The 23698-nt window shown below is 38.4% G+C and overlaps 1 protein-coding gene across 1 annotated transcript in view; it reads left to right on the top strand.

The window, feature by feature from the left end:
- Rnf115 (ring finger protein 115) overlaps positions 1-13089 on the top strand; it is a 95573-nt gene extending 82484 nt beyond the window's left edge. Inside the window, exons 5-9 of the mRNA XM_004647835.3 lie at positions 5003-5074; positions 6330-6402; positions 7325-7418; positions 9503-9618; positions 10403-13089. Coding sequence (XP_004647892.1) covers positions 5003-5074; positions 6330-6402; positions 7325-7418; positions 9503-9618; positions 10403-10528 — 481 coding nt within the window. The 3' untranslated portion in view covers positions 10529-13089. The remainder of the gene's footprint in view (positions 1-5002; positions 5075-6329; positions 6403-7324; positions 7419-9502; positions 9619-10402) is intronic.
- Positions 13090-23698: the final 10609 nt, after the last annotated feature.

The following is a 23698-nucleotide window of genomic DNA, read 5'->3' as shown; positions in this document are numbered from 1 at the left end:
GCCATCTCACCAGCCCATCTGGGTATCTCTTGTTAGCCTGCCTGTCACTCCCTGGCCCTGAATTTCTTCTGTGGTTGTGCCTTACCCAGTTGCTGCGGGCCCTGAGAGAAAACCAATCCAAGGTTGCTGTGAATCGCAGGTTCAACTGGGCCCTCGCTAAATGGCACCTGGGCAAGCTCCCTCTCTCCAGGGGACTGGAGTCACTCATTGGCCATTGTAGTTCTCAGCATTCAATGCTATGTTTCACTGATACATTTTTCTGTGGAATCTTCTGGACTCACCTACCTTCATAGTGTCTGTAGGTTTGAGCCTCCTGTCTTCACACTGTGAGCCAGGAGTCAGGGAGAAAACTCAGTCTGCCATCTTTTCTTTCTGCCTTGAGTTCTGTCTCCTTACTTTTCCCATGAGCTTTAGGTCTCCTTTCAGATCCTTTCTGGGTCCCAGGGATCCACCTCCTTCCTTCCTTTTTTTCTGCAAGTTTGTGGTAATTAGTGTCTGGATTCTGAATCTCAGAGAGGCTGACATGCCTCAATGCTCCACCATCTTCCCAGAAGTCCTCCCCCACAACCCCCAGTGTTGAGTGTCTTATAGATTTTATTGACAGTCTTGCCATTAGGCAAAAGGCACACTCACAAGTCTCTTCTGGATAGACTTTAACTTGGGCTGCTCTTGGGATTACTGAGGAATATCACCTATAGTGGTGGAATTGTATCCCCCAGAGCCATATATTCAAGTCTTAGCTGTGAATATTATTTAGTAATAGCTTTTAGAGATATAATTATGACAAGATCATACTGGGTGGGCCCTAATCCAAGAGCTGTTAGTCTTATTAGAAGAGAATAGAGCACAGAAGACATAAGAGAAGAAAGACATCTGAAGATTGAGGTAGTGGTTGGGGCACTGTGTCTGTAAACTGAAACATAACAAAGATTACTGAAGTTTTTTCTTCAGTGGTTCTCTATGGACTCTTTTTTGTTGTTTTTGAGACAGGGTCTTGCTATGTAGTTCAAGCTGGTCTTGTACTCACCTCAAACTTGTGTTCCTCCTGCCTCATCTTCTTGAGTGCTGGGATCACAGGTATGTACCACCACACCCAGCTTCTGTGGGCACTTTAGTTTCAGACTTCTGACCTCCAAAATATGGTAGTGATAGAATAAATTCCTGGTGTTTTAGCCTATCCACTTTACGATGATTCTTCATAGCAGCCCTAGGAAACTGTATGCATGTAAGGCTCTTAGAAGCTCAGTTGTTTAACTGAATGTTTCTCTGAGAACTACTGTAGGGCTTTCTGAGGTCTAAAAGAATTTTTATAGCCACATTCTTAGCTTCATTTTAGACCATGTTCTTTTGGAAGTGCCCTGGATTTGATTTAATCTTTGCTTGAAATGCATTTCTTAATGTTGATATCAGTTAGTATCTGGAAACACAGAATTCTCAGGCATTATACACTCCTAACTCCTTTTAACTATCCTTTAATTTATTCTTCTCTTATGTTTTATGGTGAGCAGCAAGAAGCCAAGAGTTACCTTCAGTATAGAATATCTCTTTAGCACAATCATCTTCCAGCTTGAGTCACTGCTTCTACATTCCATGTAGAAGGCATGCAACAGCTTTTGTTGGTTCATAATAATTATGCTTGTCCTTCTAGTTTCCCGTTAAGATTTTCCCAACATTTGCTTAAGCTCTCATCCATAAATTCCTCAAAGGCCATTGTGCTTTTGTTGTTATTTGTTGTTGTATTTTGTTTTGGGGGGTAGACACTGGGGATTGAATCCAAGATCTCACACATGCTAGGCAAATGGTCTACCACCTTATACCCTTGAACTGTTTTGTTTTATAGTGCTGGGTGTTAAACTCAGATCTTGAACATGCTAGGTAAGTACTGTAACATTGAGCTACATCCCCAGCACTTTTTAAATTTTGAGGTAGGGTTTTACTAAATCCAGGCTGGCCTCAAATTTACAGTCCTTTTGGCTCAGCTTTGTGCACCACCACCCTGGGCCTCATAACTGTTTCTTCAAGCTTCTTAAGATGTTCTCTGATGCTTTACTCAACATCCACCTTACATCTGTTGCTGGTTTCCAGTGATAGTCCTACATTTCAATTTTAGTCTTTTTTTTTTTTTTTTTTTTTTTTGTCACTTAGAATTAAACTCAGGTCTTCCTGCTTGCCAGACAGGAACTGTGTCACTGAGCCATAGTCCTAGCCCTAGGGTTTTTTTTTTCCCCCATAATTTTATTGAGACAAATAGTAATGAGACAGTTTGAAATCAAATTGGTAGGACAGTTTCAATAATTAACACATTACATACTGTCTTCCTGTTGGTTATTTGCTGTACAAGATGTGGACATGATACCTATTTACAAACACTATTACCACAAATCCCTCTATTCATTAAGAGAATGTAACTATTTTGTATCTGTGTAACCATTTTGAATACACAGATACAAAATGGACATTCATCTGTATCCCTTTTTTTGTTTAGTTCCCTCAGTTGAATATTTCAGGTGTGTTAACTCAGCAAAATATTCAAAAAAGAGTCCAATAATCCATAATAGTATTGGGTCTTCCGCTTGACTGGCAGTGTCAGAAATTGTTGACTTGAGTTCCCTACAGCTCAACATAACAACATGGCTTTACTTCTTATACTTCGTTTTTATACTTTTCTGCTGGATGGTTAAGACCAAGATAAAGCAAGACCTATGCAAAAGAGTTGTAGCTTTTGAATCTGATAAGGTCAGTGAAATCCCCTCAGGATTTATCCTGAGACCCTGTACCTCAGATTGTAGAACCTTTGTCAGTGTCAGCTATGTGGATGAGTCATGGCCATTGCTTAGCCAATGTGCTTCCTGTGAAAGCCTGAGAGAATGTTTTCTCTCCATGTGACTCTCCTTAGGCACACTCTACATCATCAATCACTTTCTTCTTTGGCTCCATAATCTCCTTCATCAGAAAATTTGGGACACTACTGAGTTACATGATGTTATAGTACAAGTTCTCATATGTCCTGAGTCTTAATTGACCTTGGAAGGCTAGGGCCAAAATGTTGGCTTTCCTTGCGGCCCTCCTTTTTCTCTAATTTTGGTCTGCAAACTTAGGTTGTTAACCCTCCAGAAGACAAGCTTACTGTTATTACCATACAACCTAGGCTGTTAAGTGTAACCTCACTATCAGTCTGAATATCAAACATCTTAGGCATAACATGAACAGGTATTTTTATTGTGGCAGTGCCCACTTCCCAGTATCCAAACCTGTAGTAGTTAATTATTACTATATAACAAATTATCCCAGAGTTTATTGAGTTTAAAAAGCAAGCATTTGTTATCTCAAAGTCAATGGGTCAGGAATTTAGTAGTAGTTTAGCTAGGGAGTTCTGGCCTAAGTTCCTCAAGAGTCAAGATGTTGGCTGTTGCATTGGTCTCTCCAGGATCCACTAGGGTTCATATTCTGGCAAGTTTGTTCAGGATCTGGACAGGAGGTCTCAGTTCTTCATCACATGGACCTTTCCATACAACTGCTTGGTATTGATGCATTCCTAGAGTAAATAATCTAAGAGAAGTATAAGAAGGAAGCCACAGTGCTTTGTTTTCAGTGTTACAGATTACTGTGTCTGCTATATTCTCTTGTAAGAAGTGAGTCAGTAAAGCCACCTCACACTCAAGGGAGATTATCAAATAATTTCTGGACATAATTGAAACAAACAAACAGGATTTTTAAGTCAAACTCAGGTGAGAGTAATGTTTAACAAGGGCTAGGTCTACGAGGATGAGTTTAGGAAGTGTTGGTCAAAGTACATACTATTTCAGTTTGGAAGAATACTTTCAGATGCTGTACTATACAGTATGGTGACTATAGTCAGTAACAATATGTAGCACTCTTGAAAATTGCTAGGAGAGCTATAGTCCCAGCACCATGGGTGGTGAAAACAAGAGAATCATAGGTTCAAGCTCAACCTGGCTAATTTAGCAAGACCTATCTCCTGTCTGCCAAAAAAGCACTGAGGATGAAGCTCTATGTGAAGGCTCTGAGTTCAGTCTCCAATGCTGGTTGAAAAGTTTGCTGCAAGAACAGATTTGAAGTGTTTTCATTACAAATAAGCTGAGGTAATGCATAGGTTGTAAGTTTTATTTAGCCATTCCACAATGTATGCATATTTCCAAACATGCTTTATAATTACAAATATATTTTTAACTTTGTCAGTTAAAAAATAAGCAGTAAAGCCATTAAAAAAAAAAGCCCACAGAAGAAATAATATATTTAGCTGTTGTTGAACTTTAGTAGCAGGGAAAGTCTAATACTGTTAAAGATACATTGATAGACCTAGTAAAGTAGAAACCAGGAAATTAAAAGTATATGTCATTCAGAACACAGGAGATACATCCAGCCATTATCTCTTTGAAAGGTAACAAAGACCCAGTTCAGTGGGATAAAGAAATGGGTACATGTTCCATCTCAAGTGTTGAGAATGAGAAGTGCCAAGCAAAGGTGTGTGTATGTATGTTATAGTCACCTGAAACAACTCTAAAATAGAATTATTCTCATCCTTATTTTAAAACATCCTTTAAATACTATATAAAAATCTAGTTCAGAATCCTGAACTAGCTCAGCGTCCCTTTTAAACCTGCCTATACTGGTGTCAGAGATCTGAGCAACCTAATTTGAAAAATGTACTATAACGTCAGATTCCTTTCCAGCCTAATTCACAAAAAAAATGTAATTCATTCTATGGCAAAGTTCAGAGATAAAATAATAGCACAGTCTCACAGCACTATCTGTAAACATTTCTGGTGCTCTCTTGTGTAATAGTCAGTGAAAAGTCATTTTGTTTGTTTTTGGCCAGGGATTGAACTCTGGACCTTGCACTTGCCAGGCAGGTGCTGTTTCACTGAGCTATGTCTCCAGCCCTGGAAAACCATTGTGGTTGGGGAAGTAGTTCATGCCATGGTTATGTGTACTTTCTTTTGTTGTCTTTTCTAATTTTTTTTTTTTTTCTCTCTAACAGAATAATACAACAGATCTTTGCAGGATTCTTTGCAAATTCTGCAATACCTGGATCCTCACACCCTTTTTCTTGGTAAGTAACTAATTGCTATCTAGCTTAGTCTGCTCAAGTAGATCATTTTAGGTGCTATCATTTCAGAAAACTGATAGGTGAGTATGTGTAGATGACTCGAAGCTTTGTTAGACTGCCATTGTCTGCTGAACTCAGATTTAATCAGAACTTTTTTTATTCAGGCTTTGGAGGACTGCCCCACCCCCACCCCTTAAAATTATGGTGTGAGTGTTGTGTTGAAGTAGGGAATGAGAAAGTTCTTGTTAGGCTTTGGTATCTAATTTGTGAGTTTTTCCTTTAGACCATATGGGAGGATTTTGTTCCTTAAACTTGCCTGAAGTGGAGGGCTAGGGGTGTGTAACTCAGTCATAGAGGGCTTGCCCTTGGTTTGATTGCTACTATACAAAACAATTTCAGAAGTTGAAAATAACACATTTACCTTTCTTTTTCCTAAGTAAGTTTTTTTAGAAAAAGCAAAAGACCGTAACTTAGTATCAGAGTGATGCTTAAGGAGAATAGGGTTTAAAGATGGAATTTCTTCTTGTCTGGACAATTATTTACCACTTGTAAAGGCTTCTTTACTCAGAGGGACCACAATCCTTCCCTACACTTAACCCATTTCCCAGCCTCTGTTTCCTTTGGGTTCAAACCAGAAACTAGACCTCTGTCATCCAGGGTACTGCACCAGCAACATCAAGAAAAAGATGTTGCCAGGTTCCCTTTTGTAATTGTGTTAGGTGAATATGGTAACCACTACACTACGGAAACAACTATCCCTTTTGTAATTGTGATTCAGAGAGACTGCTGAGTTGTGATTCAGAGAGACTGCTGTGGCTGCTTCTCTACTCGAAAGTTTCTCATTGTCCAGGACCATGGGGCAGCCTCTGTGAATGAGGGAAGTCTGTTATAGATTTTGGCCAACCCTGAAGGAAGAGTTCTTTCTTAAAAAGCAGCTCCATTTATATTTGATGTAAGTGTGCAGAGAAAAGAAACTTGTCTTGACCAATAGCCAACAAGTCACTCTTTTTTCTCTTGTATGTCATGTGAGGTTTTTGTGTAACTTCACATTTTATATTCTGCTTAAGTAAAATTCATAGAGGATGAGAGGCTATCTCTAGATAATGTTTGACGTTGAAAGTAGAAAAATTCTTTGCCTCTTGATTCTAGTGACTTTCAAGCTTTGAGGGAGAACAGGATCTCTCTGCCAGCTTTTTCTGTAATAAAAGGCAGAGCCTGGTCACTCCATCTAATACTGTCTATCTCATCTCATGTATAGGAGCGGGATGCTGCACTCCAACCCTGGGGACTATGCCTGGGGTCAAACAGGGCTTGATGCCATTGTAACCCAGGTGAGGAGATGCCTTTTGAGGGTGTCTGTTCAGTGTGTCTCATGGTTCCATAGGCTTCCTGCTTTCCTTCTGCTACTTTCTTGAAATTGCAGTCACTCTGCTTTCTCTAATGTTTGAGGTTTTGGGTTTCCATTTTACTAAAGGGATAAATGTTGTGGGTTTAGTTTAGCCTCCATGTATCACCTATGTCCAAGGGTATTTCTAGAACATGTTTCACCTCCAGAGAAAATAAAGACTTCTCTTGTAAGAAGCAGTATATTATATTTTGGACCTTTTGTTCAGTCCCATGAGGATCCTGTAAATGAGTACTTTACAAAAAAAGGAGGGTCTCACATGTTGATGTGGGAATTTCTGCTAGATGGAGCAAAGTAGGGGAAGGAAGCAGAGAAAAAGGTATTCCCATGCCATGTATAATTTCTGCTTGCTTATGTTTATTTTAATTTGGTTTTTCATTTTCCTTGTAGATTGTTGAGCACAGAAAGCATGTCATTTATATCCAACTCTTCTTATAGGCAGTAATTTACTGTTTCTTGATTTATCCTATGCTATTCTCCATACTCCCACCATTTTCTTCCTCTTGTAGAAAGAAATTTTTGTACCAGTTGAGTATTACTTTTTATAAAGCTGTAGTTTTATTCATGACATAATAACTCTTTACCACCCTGAAGTTGCTTTATTCCCAAAGGTAGGCCTAACAATTGTTGGTCTGTCTTAAACTGACACTAATGTGACTCTGAAAATGTAAAGGAATTATAAGTGTTTTAATAGCAGGAAAGGGGAAACCTATGCCTCTCAGAGCCTTCGCAGAAGTAAGAACAGCTATCACTTCTAATATTTGCAGTATTTATTCTCAGCTGGAGCAGCTCCCTTTCTAGGCATAATGAGATGTCTGCCATTTATTTTTCTTTTTGTTTTCTTGTAGCTTTTAGGACAACTGGAAAACACAGGGCCTCCCCCAGCTGACAAGGAAAAAATCACTTCTCTTCCAACAGTGACAGTAACTCAGGAACAAGTTGGTAGGTTTATTTTCATATTTATTCTTTCATCTTATGATACCTATTCAGACTCCCTTCAGTACCTTCTTTTACTGGATGTATTAAAAAGCTGTAGACCCCTAAAATTCCTATTTGAGTACCAAGTATAAAAGGTACATGTATGTCCCTTTATATGATTAATCAACAGGTATTTCCCTGAGCCATTATAAAGTCCCTTTCCAGGTACCATTAGAAATAAAGAGGTACAAAGATATATAAAACTTGATTCTAACTAGTTGAAGAACTTATTAGTGGAAGCAACACTCATCAAATGATTTCAGATTTTGAAATAATGTTGGATAGGTGAAATTGACCTTGGGGAAAAAGAAGAGAATAAACGAGAGGCTGGGAATAAGCACTGAAGGAATTTGGTGATAAGGGACAATATTTTGGACTGAGAGTTTCATTCTCACTTTAGGTTTACAGAAAAGAGTTAAAGGCAAGACAAGTCATTATGTAGATCATTTTGCATAAGAAGAAAAGTGTGAACTTTTTTTTACGAGATAGGATCTTCAAAGTTGTTCATTTGAAACTTACTATGGAGTCCAGGCTGGCCTTGAACTCACATTGATCTTGTTCAGCCTCCCTAGAGCTGGGATTACAGGCATGTACCACCACACCTGACCCTACTATAAACTAATTTTAAAATATCAGCATAACTATGATGTGTAAGTCAGATATAGAGAATGACCTTATTAGACCTGAAATAGAAACTGATTTGAAGACTAGTGGGATGTATGACTAGAGAGAAAGGGTAGGACTTTGTTGAAAAGTTAGGGCTGGGTGTTTTAGGTAGTAGGTAAGTTTTGCATGTCTTCAAATGAAAAATGAGAGAACTCAAGGTTCTGTGGGAGGTAGTGTATGAAATAGGCGAGATATAGGAGACAGCAGAACAGAGGTTTATAGAGGCTGTTGGAACAGTCTAGTTGTGGTTCCAGTAAAGTTGACAGTGGTCACAGAAAGAAAAGGGTTCATTTAGAAGTTCATTTTGAAGAAAGGCTTATCACCAGTTGCATAATGGGATGGAGGAGAGGGAAAATGAAAGGTAATTACAAGATTTCACAACTTTATAACGTAAAAAGTTTATACCATTATGGGGGACAGAGATAGTAGGTCTAGGTTTGGGTAAGGTGGTAATATGTATTAATTTTGAATTTGTTGATTTTGAAGTAACAGCTGAGATAAGCTGAAAAGATGGTGTCAGGGAAAAGTAGTTGGTAGCAAATACTGCACAGTAGGCTCTTACTTGGCATGAGAAGCAGAAGTTAGAATTAGAATGGAGTTGTTGAAATGCAAAGGAAGGAGTAAATTTATTAATAGATAGTCCTGGTCCAAATGCCTTGTTCACTTCGGGAGTACGGAACATATCTCAGTCAGTAGACATGTAGACTATCTGGTATTTTTTGCCAAACTTGGAAAACTCAGAATTTGGTGCTTGGAATTCCCATTGTAGTTTGACTATTACCTGTAAGAAAAGACTTCCTGTCTTTATTTGAAGGCCTGAACTATACTTGGCCTTCACAATGTTGCAGCACCACCTCCTGGTAGAGCTTTTAGTTAACACCTTCTCCAGATGACTAGAACAGCCACACTTAAAAGGTGTGTGACAAGTCCAGCTTGAGATGCTGACTGGAAGCAGCTGAGATTGCAGAGATGAGTCACTTGCTGGTGTACAGGTTGCCGCTGCTTCCTATGTGGAGAGTGACTGCCAGAAGGCTGCCACACCTATGGGAAGATACTTTTATTATTTTACGTAACAGATCGTGTAAGCCTCATGTGCTTGCTTCAGGAGCACACATTCTAAAATCTAAGGCAGTCGGCTATTACATGGTTCTGATCTAGGCATTCTTGGAGTAGGCCCCAGTCATCACTCTTACTTTTCATGTCCCTATCTATTACTACTTCCCCTGTTTTGAAGTCAAATTTCATGCTTTTCTGCCTCCCACTTAGATGCAACTTCTTTTGCCTTTTGTCTATATGTTCCTTAGATTATTAGAGATACTTGGTTAGCTTTGTTGCCCTTTGTTTTGCTTGTTTACTTTAAAAGGTGTTTGTTCCTCTAACAGATATGGGTTTAGAATGTCCAGTATGTAAAGATGATTACACAGTTGAAGAGGAAGTCCGGCAGTTACCCTGCAATCACTTCTTTCACAGCAGTTGTATTGTGCCATGGTTAGAACTGGTGAGTAGAAGCCAGCTGTGACCTGTGATGAGGCAACTGTGCAAGTCACATCTGTAGTGATGTGGGTGGGGGTGTCCAGAGTAAAAATGTAGCTAGCAGTTCATAAAAAGCAAAATAGATCATGATTTTAGTCTCAAACCCCTGGCAACTTTTTGCTGCCACCATTATTCTTTCATTAGATTACTACCTCTTTAGAGCTTTTCTGACCAGGGGTTGTCAACCATAGCCCACAGGCTAAGTGGCCTGCAATCTGTTTTTGTAAATCAAATTTTATTGGAACACTGCTATACTCATTTGTTTATGAATTATATGTGGATACTTTTGTGTTGCATAGGCAAAGTGGAGCAATTGCAGCAGAGTTGGTGTGGTCTAAAAAAACTAACTTCCTGACCTTTTAAAGATACAGATTTGTTCATTCCCCTTGGCCACATGGAAACGTGATGGGCAGTTAGCCACTTGCCATATCTTATTAGATTGTTGTTTCTAGCTTTTTTTTTTCCCTTTTTCGTGGTATTATGTGTTAGTTGTTAGTTTGCCACCCTGGAATTCTTTCCAACTGTTCTGCTTAAGTTCTGTTTGGGAGCCCAATATGTGTTCCCAGACAATTACTTAATCTGATGATCAAGTCATAGTTTGAAATGTGCTAACTTCTAGAATTTCTTATATATTCTTATACATTATATATTCTAGAGTTTCTTATATATTCTTATACATATTTTTTATATATTTATATATATTATCTTGTCTGGTTAGTGTTCACATGGATGATCTCTTTCTGTTTCAGCATGACACATGTCCTGTGTGTAGGAAGAGCTTAAATGGTGAGGACTCTACTCGGCAAACCCAGAGCTCTGGGGCTTCTGCAAGCAACAGATATGACAGCCAGCTACATGACCGATGGACTTTCTGAACTGAAGACCACACCTGAACCAGGGCTCTTGGGAGTAGTCTTCTTACCATAGATGTAAACTGTATTAAAGCAAAACAAATAGTAGATGGATTTAGGAATCACATAAGAAACCCCAACCCATTACATTAATGCAATGAGTGTTTTTCTTCTCTAAATTTAAAGTTAGTATCTACAAAACAAATTGTATCTACAACCAAATCCCTCTTGTTCCTCAATTCAGAGTGATAATTTTATAAGTGTGAAACTTAAGTACAGTATGTGGATTTTCCCCTGTCTGAATAAAATGAGTTCCTTGAAGTCTAGCTAGGGTCCTGCTATGTGTCATGTTGCCCTGTACTGGATGTTTACACCTCCTCCTTCCAACCTTTGTCTCATCATTAGTGTATTTTGCAGTAAATTCACAGGACCCAGAGCACTAAAATCCTGATGGTATAAAGTCCTTTTGTCTTAATTGTGCAAAAGCATCTACTGTTGTCTACATAAGCAGTGAAGTAGGATATGACTAATTGAGGAATCTGAGATTGATGAACTTTGTTTTGTCTCAATCTCATAAGCAAATCACAGAAAGATTGAAATGGAAAGGAACAAGTGGCCTGTCATTATATATTAGGGGTGTGCTTTCTCCCGAAACCAACAAAATACGTCTTGGCATCCTTCGGTGGGAGTCATCTAATTCTGGTTCCTTTTTGGCAGGCAGGTAATGTGCTGCTGAGCCACATCCCTAGCGTCTGGTTCATTTTTGGTAATAAGTTGGATAATAAGACACAGGGAATGACATATACTTGAAATCTTTAGTTCTGAGATTTTTAAAATGATGCCCAACTCTGTTCGCTATCGCAACCTTAAAATAATTCCCTTATAAAAATAGGATTATTTCATTAGTACCTCTACAACCAATTCACTCATTTTGGTTATTCATTAAGAATTGAAATTTTACATTGGTTTAATTTTTAAAAGTCCATTTTTCATCTCTGAAATTGTTCTGATCTCCTTTGTTCTGCTTATACTTGTAGTACTCACACCAATTAAAATGATCACACCCAGAACAAGTAGGCCTGAAAGAGGTAGTAGATCTTACTTTTTAAGCCTGATAATGTCCCATACACATGCTCTTTTGAATGTTTAAAGTTGAATAAATGAATGTTATGGCTATTGTTGGAACTTCATAGTCTCAAATGGACAACAGAGTCATATAACAGCTGCTGGTGTACTAAAAAGCGTGTTTACAAAGGTGTACAAAGTGGCAAAATTTTTAAGGTCATTTCAGCCCTTCGTAGTTTAGAGAAGATCACTGTTCTTTTGTATGTCTTTCTTGGCTAACAGGCTTTCCTCAGTGTTTGTTGATTGTTATATACTGATTTGGGGCTGAGGAAAGGGGGTTGAAAATATTTTTGTCTTTACTTTGATAGAGAATAAAAGAATTGGGGAAGAAAGAGTGAGGCCACTTTAGAGACCACTTGGAGTAGCCTGCTGAACTAATAACTTGCCTCTAAAAGTTAACTAGGAGCTGTCATGTAAGTTGGGCCCAGGGAGAATAGATGTTTTTTCCTTAACTGCACCTCTCGTACTGTACCTCTACAGGGTTTACTTCTGTGGGAGTGATCTGTTTGTTGTAGTGAGCTCATGAAATGTACCTTAGAATACACATTGGCTTTGGATTGAGAGTGAAGAAGGATGAGGGGATGTGAAAATTACATTATATTTGGTACTTCTGAGATGGAAGAAAGTGGTGTTAAATTGAAGGACATTTCAGTTTTCAAATAGAGCACATAGCAGTTATCAGCTATGTCAGAGAAATTTTGACACCTTCAGAATACAATAATTTAAAAAAGAGAACACTCATGACACCTTGGAAATTTTATCTGCCTGTTGGTATCCGGAGATGCCAGGACAGGCAGTTCTGTTTTTAGGTATATTTAGAGAACTAAAATGGATCTGAGTAGTATCACAAAGGAAAAAAACATGATGGTAAGACAGATCTGCCTTTTTATTGTACAGTATTGCAAGCAGCATCAGACTAGATTATCTGAATTTTTTTTCACTTTTTTTTGCTCTGATAGAAGCTGTGAGGCTTATTTTGCTGTTTCCTAGACTTGTCCCATGTAATTCTTTTGTAGTGTGTCTTCTCATAATGGGAAGCATCTCAGACTTCCAGGTTAATTTACGATAAAGAGTAACATTTCTTTAGAGAAATATGATGCATATGTAGATATAGAAAGAGATTTATTATAAAGATTTGGCTCTTGCAATTATGAGTCGAGAAGTTCTAAGAACTATACGAGGCCAGTTAGAGATTCAGGAGAGCAATTACTGTAGTTGCCGCCACAGGCAGTGGTTTCAGTTCCAGTGTGAAAGCCAGCAGCCTTGAGACCCAAGGAGAGCTGGTATTTCAGTTCTGATCCAAAAAATGGGAAACAGTGATGACCCAATTTAAGCACTTGGGCAGGAAGAGTTCTTTATTACTTGAAAGAAGTTATCTTTTAGTCCTTTTGTTGTTATTGTTGTTATTTTTGTTCTATTCAAGACTACTTGGATTGATTAAATAAAGATTCATCCTCATATGTTACAGACAGTAGTCTGCTCTGTTCCACGTATGTGATGCAGGTGTGAATGTCATTCCAGACCATCCCCTCAGTCACAGCCAGAATAATATTTGACCATCTACCTGGCCATCCCATTGCCTAGTCAACATGACACATAAAATTAACTACTGCAAGGAGGAAAAATAGAAATGATACACACAGTAACACTCATCCCACTTGGCTTAAAGGCCTAATGGTGTGTGTATAGTATGTGTATAATTTCCCTTTTTCCTCCTAAATCTAATCTGTAAGTCTAAAATGCCTCCTAGGAATGAACATTTTACATTTATTTATCTAACACCAGAATATGGCTGGGATTACAAATTTATTTCTCAGCTGAATATAGCGGTGCATCCTATAATCTCAGCACTTTGGGAAGCTGAGGCAGGAGGATTGCAAATTCCAATCACATTTGGGCAACTTAGTAAGACTCTGTCTCAGAATAAAAGGGGCTGAGTACATGGCTCAGTGCAGAAGTCCTGGGTTCAATCCTTGTTATACGGATAGGGCTGAGGTAGTGTTAGGGAGTTTGTTATTTCTTGAAATGTCTTGCTGTTAAGTATTTTAGCTTAGATACAGTGACCATAGCAGCAGGCTAGATAACCTGGGCTTGTCAGGTATCCATTTTTCTATATCTGGAAGACTCACATACTTAGGAGTCTGGACGCTTTATAGGGGTCAAGGGAGAGATTGCTACACCAGCTATTTCAGTCTGCTTTCCCTGATTGTCAAATATGAGAAAACTCCTGTGATTTTAAATCAAATCCTTAGTGTGAACTTGAGACCATTACATTCACACTAAATAGCCTACTCTCTGCCCAGAGTTTGATGGTTTTCTTATTGTCTTTTATCCTTTATAATTTCTCTTATTATATATGGAGTAAATAGGTATTTATTTTTGTTTGTTACAACATGAAATGAAGGAAGAAAATTGATTCACACATGTTCAGGAAAGATTTCCTAGAGGTTAATAGTCTTGGAAGTTGAGATTATCTAGGTTAGTGCCTTATTGACCTCCCAGTGATTGTCGTGTCTCCGTTTCCAGATAGGTTAATCTAATCCCTTTTCGTATGTGTTACTTTGCTGGACAGAACAGGATGGTTGAGAAAAGCAGAGAGGTGAACATTTAGCTGCTAACTTAAAAGTTTCAGAACTAATGGATTGGAAGAAGGAATGATTATGACATTAGAAATTAATGTATCCTGCCAAGGGTGATACTACTGTATACCTGTAATACCAGTGTGTGGGAGGCTGAGGCAGGAAGAACATACCACAAGTTTGACACAAGCCTGAACTACATGGTGAGACCCTGCCTCAAACAACAACAACAATATTTTCTCAGACTTTCTGTTGTCAGTTTTCAGGACTTAAGAAATATGGAGATACCATATTACTTCTGTTGCTATATATGGTTTCGTGACTCCTTCCTTTTGTTTTAATTTATAATAAAAAGTAATTATCTTAGAAATTGCACCTGTAATACCAGTGTGTGGGAGGCTGAGGTAGGAAGAATACCATAAGTTTGAGACAAGCCTGAACTACATGGTAAGACCCTGCCTCAAACAACAATAACAAGGGCCAGGGAGATGGCTCAGTGGAATAAGCACTTCCCTGGCAAGCACACGGGCCTGAGTTCAATCCCTGGTTCCACAAAAAAAAAAAAAAACAAAAAAAAACAAAAAAACAAAAAACAAAAAAACAATATTTTCTCAGACTTTCTGTTGTTAGTTCTCAGGACTTAAGAAATATGGAGATACCATATTGTTTCTGTGGCTATATATAGTTTCCTGACTCCTTCCTTTTGTTTTAATTTATAATAAAAGTAATTATCTTAGAAATGGATTATTCTTAGAGTTCTAGAATTAGAATTCTTAGAATTATCTGAGAATGCAGAAGTGGCTGTTAATTAAATAGGTCTCAGCTCATTTATCATTTGCTGCATAACATTTGGACAAGTGCTTCTTAGATGCTTTCTTTGATAATTGTTTCTCAAGTTAGAAAGAACAATTTTGGGAAACAACTTGTTTTTTAGCAAGTCTCTGTTTGATAAATGGTTATTAGAGGGGGAAATTCCTTGTTTGTCCCTGTGTATTGTACTATATATGCACATATCTGTGTGCGTGTATGATTGGCATTAGTGTATATCTATATAATATATGTATACTTGGAGGTACGAGTATGTACGCATTTCACCCTGGAGGAGGAAGAAGAGATAATGGTGGGTGCTGAGGGAGGTAAGCAATGGTACAGAAGAGAATTGTAACCAGTATGCTTTGCTTTTTCCATCCCACCAGGCACTGGTTCCTTTAAGTTCTCTTTTCCAGGACACACTGGTTTGAGCAGGTACTTTGTTACCTGGTCTGTAGCAGAGATTCACTAGAAGTAAGTACCTGGTCATTTACAACAGTTAAGAGTAAATAACTTTGAGGAGATGGTATTTATTATCCATTGCTCTCTCTTTTTTTTTGATCCTGAGCTCAAACTCGGGACCTTGCACTTGCCAGGCAGGCACTTATGCTGCTAAGCTATATCCCCAGCCTGCTCCTATATTATAGACAGTTAAACTCAAATATAGTTACCTTGATTTTTAAATTTTTATTTATTGTTTTTGGTGCTGAAGATTGAACCCAGGACCTGACACATAACTAATTCAACCACTGAGTTGCAGGCCCAGCTCTAAAAAATTTGACCAATTCTTGGTACCAAATTAAGTATTTCATGACCTTCATGCCTGTTTCTCCTTGGCTTCTGGGAGCTGTTCCCCTCAGGAATATAAATCAAATGTATCAGTTTCCTAAAACTATCAAGGGGAGAGATTGGTCTTTCTTTAAATGGTAACAAAACAGCCTTTGCGGTTTTAGAGATGACAGGTACTTTAGAGTTGGTTGCCAGATCTGATGTAGGCAGGCCCTGGACCTCTGTGAAAGAAGATAAATTCAGAAGGGGAAGGAGTAGGGTTTATATTCAAATAGATTCTTGGATATACATGGGAAAAAGACCCTCTTCACCCTCATGGTAGAGATGTGGCTGGTAGGTTGAAAGAGTGTTATTGCTTTCTAAAATGAACCCCATAAGTTTTGATGCAGAATGCAAGGAGGAAAGGATTGCTGGTGGGATAAGTGTGTCATTAATGGCTATTCTGTGGGGAAGTTCCTACTTTGCAGTAATGTCTGTGTTTTCATCACTCAATTCTGGGAGACACAGGGATGCTCAAGGATTAAAACTAGAAACATAGAATACAGTATGTATAATTGGAGATGCTTTCTAGAATCAAAATATAGCCCTTGATTGAGCCAAAGAACATGGGTTTTTATCTCCTATACCAATACAGATAACAAATTATAGACATTGAACTTTAGGACTTTCTTTCATAGCTGGCAAATTATATTTAGATAGTGTCCTCAAAAGTGGAATCTATGTTTCATCTCTCTTCCTTAAACTGGAACACTTAGATCTGTGAATCGTGGGATTCAGGCTTATAGTTCTTCACTTTTTCTAATAAGTACCATTTTCCCCCATAATTTTATTGATAAACAAATAGCAATGAGACAGTTTCAAATCAAATTGGTAGGACAGTTTCAATAATTAACACATTGCATACCTTCTTCCTAGTGGTTAATTGCTGTACAAGATAAGTACCATTTTTTAAATCTAAAAGTGATTAGATTCCCTCCCAACCAGATGACAGCTGTCTTTCTAATATGTTTTGGTTAATACAACAAAGAGGTGCTATAATTTCGGTAGTGCTTTTAAAACAATTTGTCTTTATTAGTTATACCAGCATCTACATCGAGTTGAAGTACGAATGTAATGTCCAAATATAATGCATATTTGTAAGATACAAATTTGGTAGATTCCTTGTAATAATCCCAGGGAGTCACAGATTCAAAATCTGTTGTTGTGAATCATTCGTACAGATTGGAGTTAAGATGTGTGTTTAGGAAACTACCTATTCACTCATGCAGATTTATAGGCTTTCTTGTAATCAGTTGTATCAACACATCTTGAAAGCCAATATAGAAGTATTTAGAATTTCTGTTTAAATGAGTCCTGAGATGAGCAGAATAAATAAATTCTGTAGAAGCAAGACCTTTGCTTATGTCTGTCTTGTTTATTCTGCTCAGTTCAAATCAGAGATAATAGTCTAATGCTCTTGAGTGTCTTGGTAAATGTGGGCAGTGATCATGAGTCCTTTCTGCAGACTTTCATATGTGAATTCTAATTAGTACAGTAGAGGAAACTTTACCTATAGCTGAACATGCTGTCTTTATGAGATTTCCAATGAATGTATAATGTTGAGTAGTTACAAAAGATTCTTTGAATAGTAAAAATCAAAAAATATCTGTCCACATGAGCTTAAACTTTACTTAAAAACATAAAATTGGTTACTCGTAAAAAGATTAAAGTGACTGTGATCTAGTGGAGAAAGCTTTGGGGACTTTGGGCCCAGAATTCAAATGGGTCTAGGTTTCAAATCTACAATCTTATTTCATCCTGAAAACGATCATATGAAGACAGAAGCTAGGGGAGGCAGTATCCTATTTTATATATAAACAGAATGGCGCCTTATACTTTCATTTGCCCAAAGACACACAGGTGTTACATTGCAGAGCCAGATTTTGAATCCAAGTCTTTGACTCCATACTTGGTGCTTTTTCCTTCTGTAAAACAACATAAAAATCCAAAATCCTTACTTTGAGGCTGAAGGAGCACCTCTAATAAGGATTTTATTTATTTGTCTTGGCCTTAGATCTTTTGTTCCCCACAAATCTTAGCTCCTACATTCTGTAGGTCTGTGCCAAGGATCACAGATCATAGATAAGGTGTCTATTTTCTTTCTTCTTTAAAAGAAAAGGCTATATAAGTTGTAATGATATAAAGTTAATAGTCATTCAGAAAAGAAAATGTTCCTTCCCTCTGGGGAAGTAAAAGTCTTGAGACAAGAGGTCAGTTCATCATGGTCTTTTACCCTGATAGAAACAAAGAGCAAAAGGATGAAAACAAAAATGTAAGAGGTGTGTTGCCAGACTTTCCTATCAGTGGCTTACCATTTAGCATCAGTGAAACTATCTATTCCTGCCTTTTTAATCATATAGTTCCAGCTATCAGAAATATTGTGTCTCTTCTTACCTATGACAAGAAGTCATCTATCCATGGGCAAAGATAAGAGGGTTTCTGAGCTCAGGCTAAAGGTCTATAGATAGTGCCCTGAGCATGCGTTTTAAGAAAGAAAAATGACAAAAGAAGTCAGTCAGCACTTAGTGGAAGCAGGATACTTGAAATCGGTGGTGTCCCTGGTCTCACAGATCTTCCACTAATGCTACATGGATGTTGTTGAACAGCAAAGTCTGTCTTCGTTTCCTATTTTTATGCCAAATCATACACTGGGTCTGGCTCTCTTCCTCTCTCCTACCTATCTTTGCCTGTTTCCTCTCTCTTTATAGAATTAAATAAAAATTTCTTCCAAAAATAGCGATGTTCTCATTTTGTTTGTTTGACTTGCTTATTTTACTGTTTGTGGAGGAAGGAGGAAAAATGTTCTGTGGTATAAAAGCACACATACTCATCCAGTATTTGAGAACTGTTGTGAAACCTGTTTTTTGTTTTTTGTTTTTTTGTTTTTTTTTTTTTTTTTTTTTTTTTTTTTACTGGAGCTGAGGTGGAAAGCAGGAAGTTTCCTGTTGGTATAGAAAGGAGCTCAAAAGGAATGCTGATTTATCCTTCAGTGTAGTCATGCAGATCCTTGGAAAGTTTAGCATCTGTTCTTCTGTGCCTTTGTCAGATTTATTAGTAACTTAAGGTTTCTTTTTTCACAAAGCTTATATTGCCATAAAAATAAGATGAAAAGTTTGTTTTACTGTCTTACAACTTAGAATAGTAACAAAACACCTGTTTTGTTACTGACCTGTGCTCGGATATGACAGGTCCTCATGACTAGAGAGAAAGTAGAAAAGGAAAGTAGAACATAGTATATGTGTTGTGTTTTATTGCTAAAGTTCCAGTACAATTTTGAGCAAAACTAATCCTGATGTAAGGAGGGTGCCAACCTTTGATCTTTCCTGACGAGGTAAAAGAGAGTAGATGACCCTTAAAATATTCACCAGGGATTGGCAGTACATACTTGTAGTCTCAGCACTTGAGAAGCTGAAGTAAGAGGACCACAAGTTCAAGATAAGTCTGGGCATTTTAAGCAACTTATCCTCTCTCTCAAAGTTATTTTTTTTTTTTTTTTTGTACCTGGGTTGGAATTCAGTGCTTGCCAGGCAGACACTTAACGGCACTGAGCTATATCCCAAGCCCAAGAATTTTCTTTCTTCCTTTTTTTTTTTTTTTTTTTTAAAGGGCTGCAAATATAGCTCAGTGCAGATGCCCTATGTCTAATTGCCAGTACTTCAGAAAAGAACATAGGTTTTTCATGTATAACATATGAATTGTTGGTACAATGAATGAGACAAAGGTGTTCACCAAAATTAGTTTCATGAGCTAGGTGAGGCAGAGATCCAGAAAAATCCCTTCATTCTTTCCTTACATGTATACATGATAGCTTGATCTATTTGATCTTTCTCAGTCCATGAAAATAGGTGCTTTTTAGTCCACTGAACAGAGGGAGCACCAAGACAGCAGAGTGGTAAGCAGCAGAGAAAGAGTCTCTCTGAGTTGCTACCCAGATGCTGGAATATAGCGACGAGAGAAAGACAAGGAGGGACTGGGTCCCCTGGACCCAGGAAGGATCTGAAGTGTGAATTGAAGCTCATAGAATGAAGAAAGAAACTTCAAAGAAAAGAAGGAGATAGCCAGCATGCCTTCCCCTGAAGACAAGACTCACCATGGAGTTCAAACCTGTGAACACACAGTGACTGCTGGTGACCCCAGAGGCCTCCACAGAGACATAGCAGTGGAGAGGAGCAGCAGATGTGAAGGACTGCACTAACTGGTGGTGAGTGCTGAGGGATCAGTTGTCCCATGGCAGAGGGGAGCCAATTGCTTTCTGAACTTAGAGAAGCTCTAGGTTCTATCTAGCAGTTCCCAGCTAGACTCAGGATCATAGAAGGTACGCTGACAGCTGTAGGCTGAATGAGTCTAGTGTCAGCTAGAAGGATCAGGCTGGCTGAGATTATCCACTACCCTGCCAAAAAACTGCTGCTGTCTTGTTGGGATAAGTCATGGATCAGGAATCTGTCTCCACGGTGTCTACTGCAATAGCAGGGACATAGCTGGAAGTGAAATTATTTCTTTTTTTTTTCCCCTCATTTTTTGTTGTGATGGTGGTGGTAGTTTTGTTTTGTTTTCTGGGTTTTTTTTCTCCTTTATTGATCCTGTTTTTATATAAGTGTGAATGCTGGTTTGTAGCCTCTTTATAATTGTGCTTCTGTTCTGTTCTGTTCTTTTTATCTTGTCTTTCGCACCAGTCTTCTTCACCATTTTCCCAAAGTTAGTGTGACCTCCTTTTGTCCTTCCACCTTAATTCTAATCTCTTCTTCCACTTCTCTATTTCCTCGATTTTAAATTTTAACCCGTTTTAAATTTTAACCCCTGAGGACAAAATTGACATATTGAGGACGTCTATACTGCGTATAAACTTGATTTTGTTATACAACCACAAATCTAGTTCTTATGGGTAAAGGTGGCAAATTTATTTTTTTTGTATTTTAGGGAAGGGTCTACAGGGTGTTCATGGTCTCACTACTCAATAGGACTCATAGTGAACCTGTTTACAGCCTCCCAGGAACTGGGATTACCGGCTTGTGCCACCACACCCAGTCTAAAGGTAGCAAATTAATGGTTAGCTCAGTTTTTTTGTTTTCTAGGCTTTTTTTTTTTTTTTTTTTTTTTGCTATTGTCATTGCTGATGGCTGCCACGATAGCCAAAAGTGACATAATTGTTCTAAACAGCTGTTCTTCCTGGTATTCCAACACTGAGATCAACTAAGGCTCACAGGAACTACTGTGGCACAGTGCCAGAGAACTAGGGGCTGGGTCACACAGGCAGCAAGCAGCTTCTCACCCCCTCCCCCCAAAAACAAATTAAAGAGGATTTTGCAACAGACTCAGAACCCAAAAATCAGTTATATCTGGAAGATACCCCTAAGAAGTCATTTCATAAGGGTTCTAAATATTACTAATAAAGCAACCCACCATAGGCAGTATACAAGCATCACCCCAGGAATTAAAATGAGAATACACTTACAATGAAACTCCAGACATCCAATTCATCAAGGGCAAACCCAGGGTGCAGTGAGGTGGGGCAATCTGAAAGCCACCCACCTGGCCTCTGAAGTAGCAACAACAAATCTATTGAATGAGGATCTATAAACAAGTCAGAAATAACTTCTCAGGCAACTGCAGAGATGGTGTCCATAATGAAAACCATGCTTGGTGACTCTAGAGCAGATAAAGACCAAAAAAATAGGTAGTTAAGAAAATTATGGGGCCAGACAAATAGTGGATTGAAGTGCCTGCAAGCAGGGCCAGGGTTTAGATTCCCCAGTTTATCATGCCAGCCCATTCCCCTGGGTGTGCTGAAATGGTGATTGAGACTGGGTGTGGTGGCACACACCTGTAATCCCAGCTCTTGGGAGGCTGTAAACAGGTGGATCACTATGAGTCTGATCTAGTAGTGAGACCCTGAACACCCTGTAAACCCCTAAAATACAAAAAAGAAAAACCAAGGATGCTCAGCATAGGAAAAAGTGGAATTCTGTAACCTATCTGGGAGAATAAAAATACTGTCAGAAGTATCTGCAGTAGATTAAGCCAATGTAAGGGCATAATATATAAGACATTTATGGTTATAGAAGACATTTATGGTTAGACATTTGTGGTTAGATCACAAAAAGTGTTCTTAAAAATAGCAAGGGTCTGTGAGAGATCAGGCGCTAGATGAGGCAAAGAATAGCAAGACTGATTTGGGTCAGTGAAAAAGCAGGAGATAACCCAAATGATTTTTTTTTTAAAAAAAGCCTATTCACAGACATAGCAGAAAATTCCCTGGTAGAGAAAAAGATTTTGATATACAGATAAAAGAGGCATAATAGAACTCCAATTAGCCATTATTTAAAAAATCTAGGAGCTTTTTTCTTTTTTTACCAAGATGTGCCAAAGGCAAAGAAGGAAGCCCCTGCCCCTTTCCCCCAAAGCTGAAGCCAAAGCAAAAGCTTTGAAGGCCAAGAAGGCCGTGCTGAAAGGTATCCACAGCCACAAAAGATGGAAGATATGAATGTCGCCCACCTTCCGTCCCAAGATGCTGTGGCTACTGAGGCAGCCCAAACATCCTCAGAAGAGCACCCCAGGAGAAACGAGCTTGACCACTGTGCCATCAAGCTCCCCTTGACCACAGAGTCAGCCATGAAAAAAATCGAGAAAAACAACACACTCATGTTCATTGTGGATGTCAAAGCCAATAAGCTCCAAATCAAGCTGTAAAGAAGCTCTCTGACATTGATTTTGCCAAGGTCAATACCCTAATCAGGCCTGATGGAGAGAAGAAGACATATGTTCGACTGGCTCCTGATTATTACGCATTGGATGTTGCCAACAAAATTGGAATCATCTAAACAGTCCAGCTGGCTAATTCTAAATACATACTTTTTTTTCCCTCATTAAAAGTAAAAAATAAAAAATTAGCCACACATATTATAGCCAAGACTCCAGAAATTTAACAGAAGAATAGGATCTTGAAAGCTGTCAGGGAAAAGAAACAAATCACCTATAAAGGAAAACCCATCAGAATCACAGATGGTGTCTCAGCACAAACCCTTAGGTCAAGGACAGCGTGAAGTGAGTATTTCAATTTCTAAAGGAAAACAACTTTCAGCCTAGATTAATGTATTCCACAAAACTATCTTTCAAAGCTGATGGAGAGGGCTGGCCAGATAGCTCAGTGGAGTAAAGCAACTGGTTAGGCAGATGCAGGGGCTGGTGGTAGAATCCCCAGCGTGCTGTGCCAGACAATTCTCTCTGAGGCACCCTGAGACAGCAAATGAGACTGGACATGGTGGTATGTGCCTGTAATCCCAGCACTTGGAATGCTGAAAACAGGAGGATCACTATGAGTCTGTTCTGTGTAGTGAGGCCCTGTACTAAAAAAAAAAATAAAATAAAATGATGGAGAAATGAGATACTTCTATGACAAAGAATATCTGAGGAAATTTATGACCACCACACCAGCATTCCAGAATGTTTTGAAGGACATTCAAGAATGAGATAACAAGGACTACAATTACATGGACCCCAACAGAAAAAATCCACTAGGCAAGGCAAACAAATGGGCAGGGGGAGAGAAGAGGAGCCAATAACAGGAAAATAACATGACAAGGGTAACTCTATACATATAATTTATAATCATTAATGTTAATGGTCTCAATTCACCAAAAGATACAGACTGGCAGAGTGGATCAAGCAGCAAGATCTGACAATATGCTGCATATAAGAAACTAATTGAAAAAGAAATTTATAGACTAAAAGTCAAAGGATGGAAAACAATATTACATGTGACAAGAATCCATAACAAAAAAAAAGGGAGAGCTATTCTGTTTTCACACTAAGTGTATTTCAAGCCAAGACTGACTAGAGAAAAAGAAGGTCACTA

This window comes from Octodon degus, unplaced genomic scaffold (genome assembly GCF_000260255.1).
Source record: "Octodon degus isolate 3935 unplaced genomic scaffold, OctDeg1.0 scaffold00331, whole genome shotgun sequence".
Taxonomy (NCBI): Eukaryota; Metazoa; Chordata; class Mammalia; order Rodentia; family Octodontidae; genus Octodon; species Octodon degus.
Note: the sequence above shows the minus strand (reverse complement) of the source record. Positions and strands in the feature narration are given on the sequence as shown.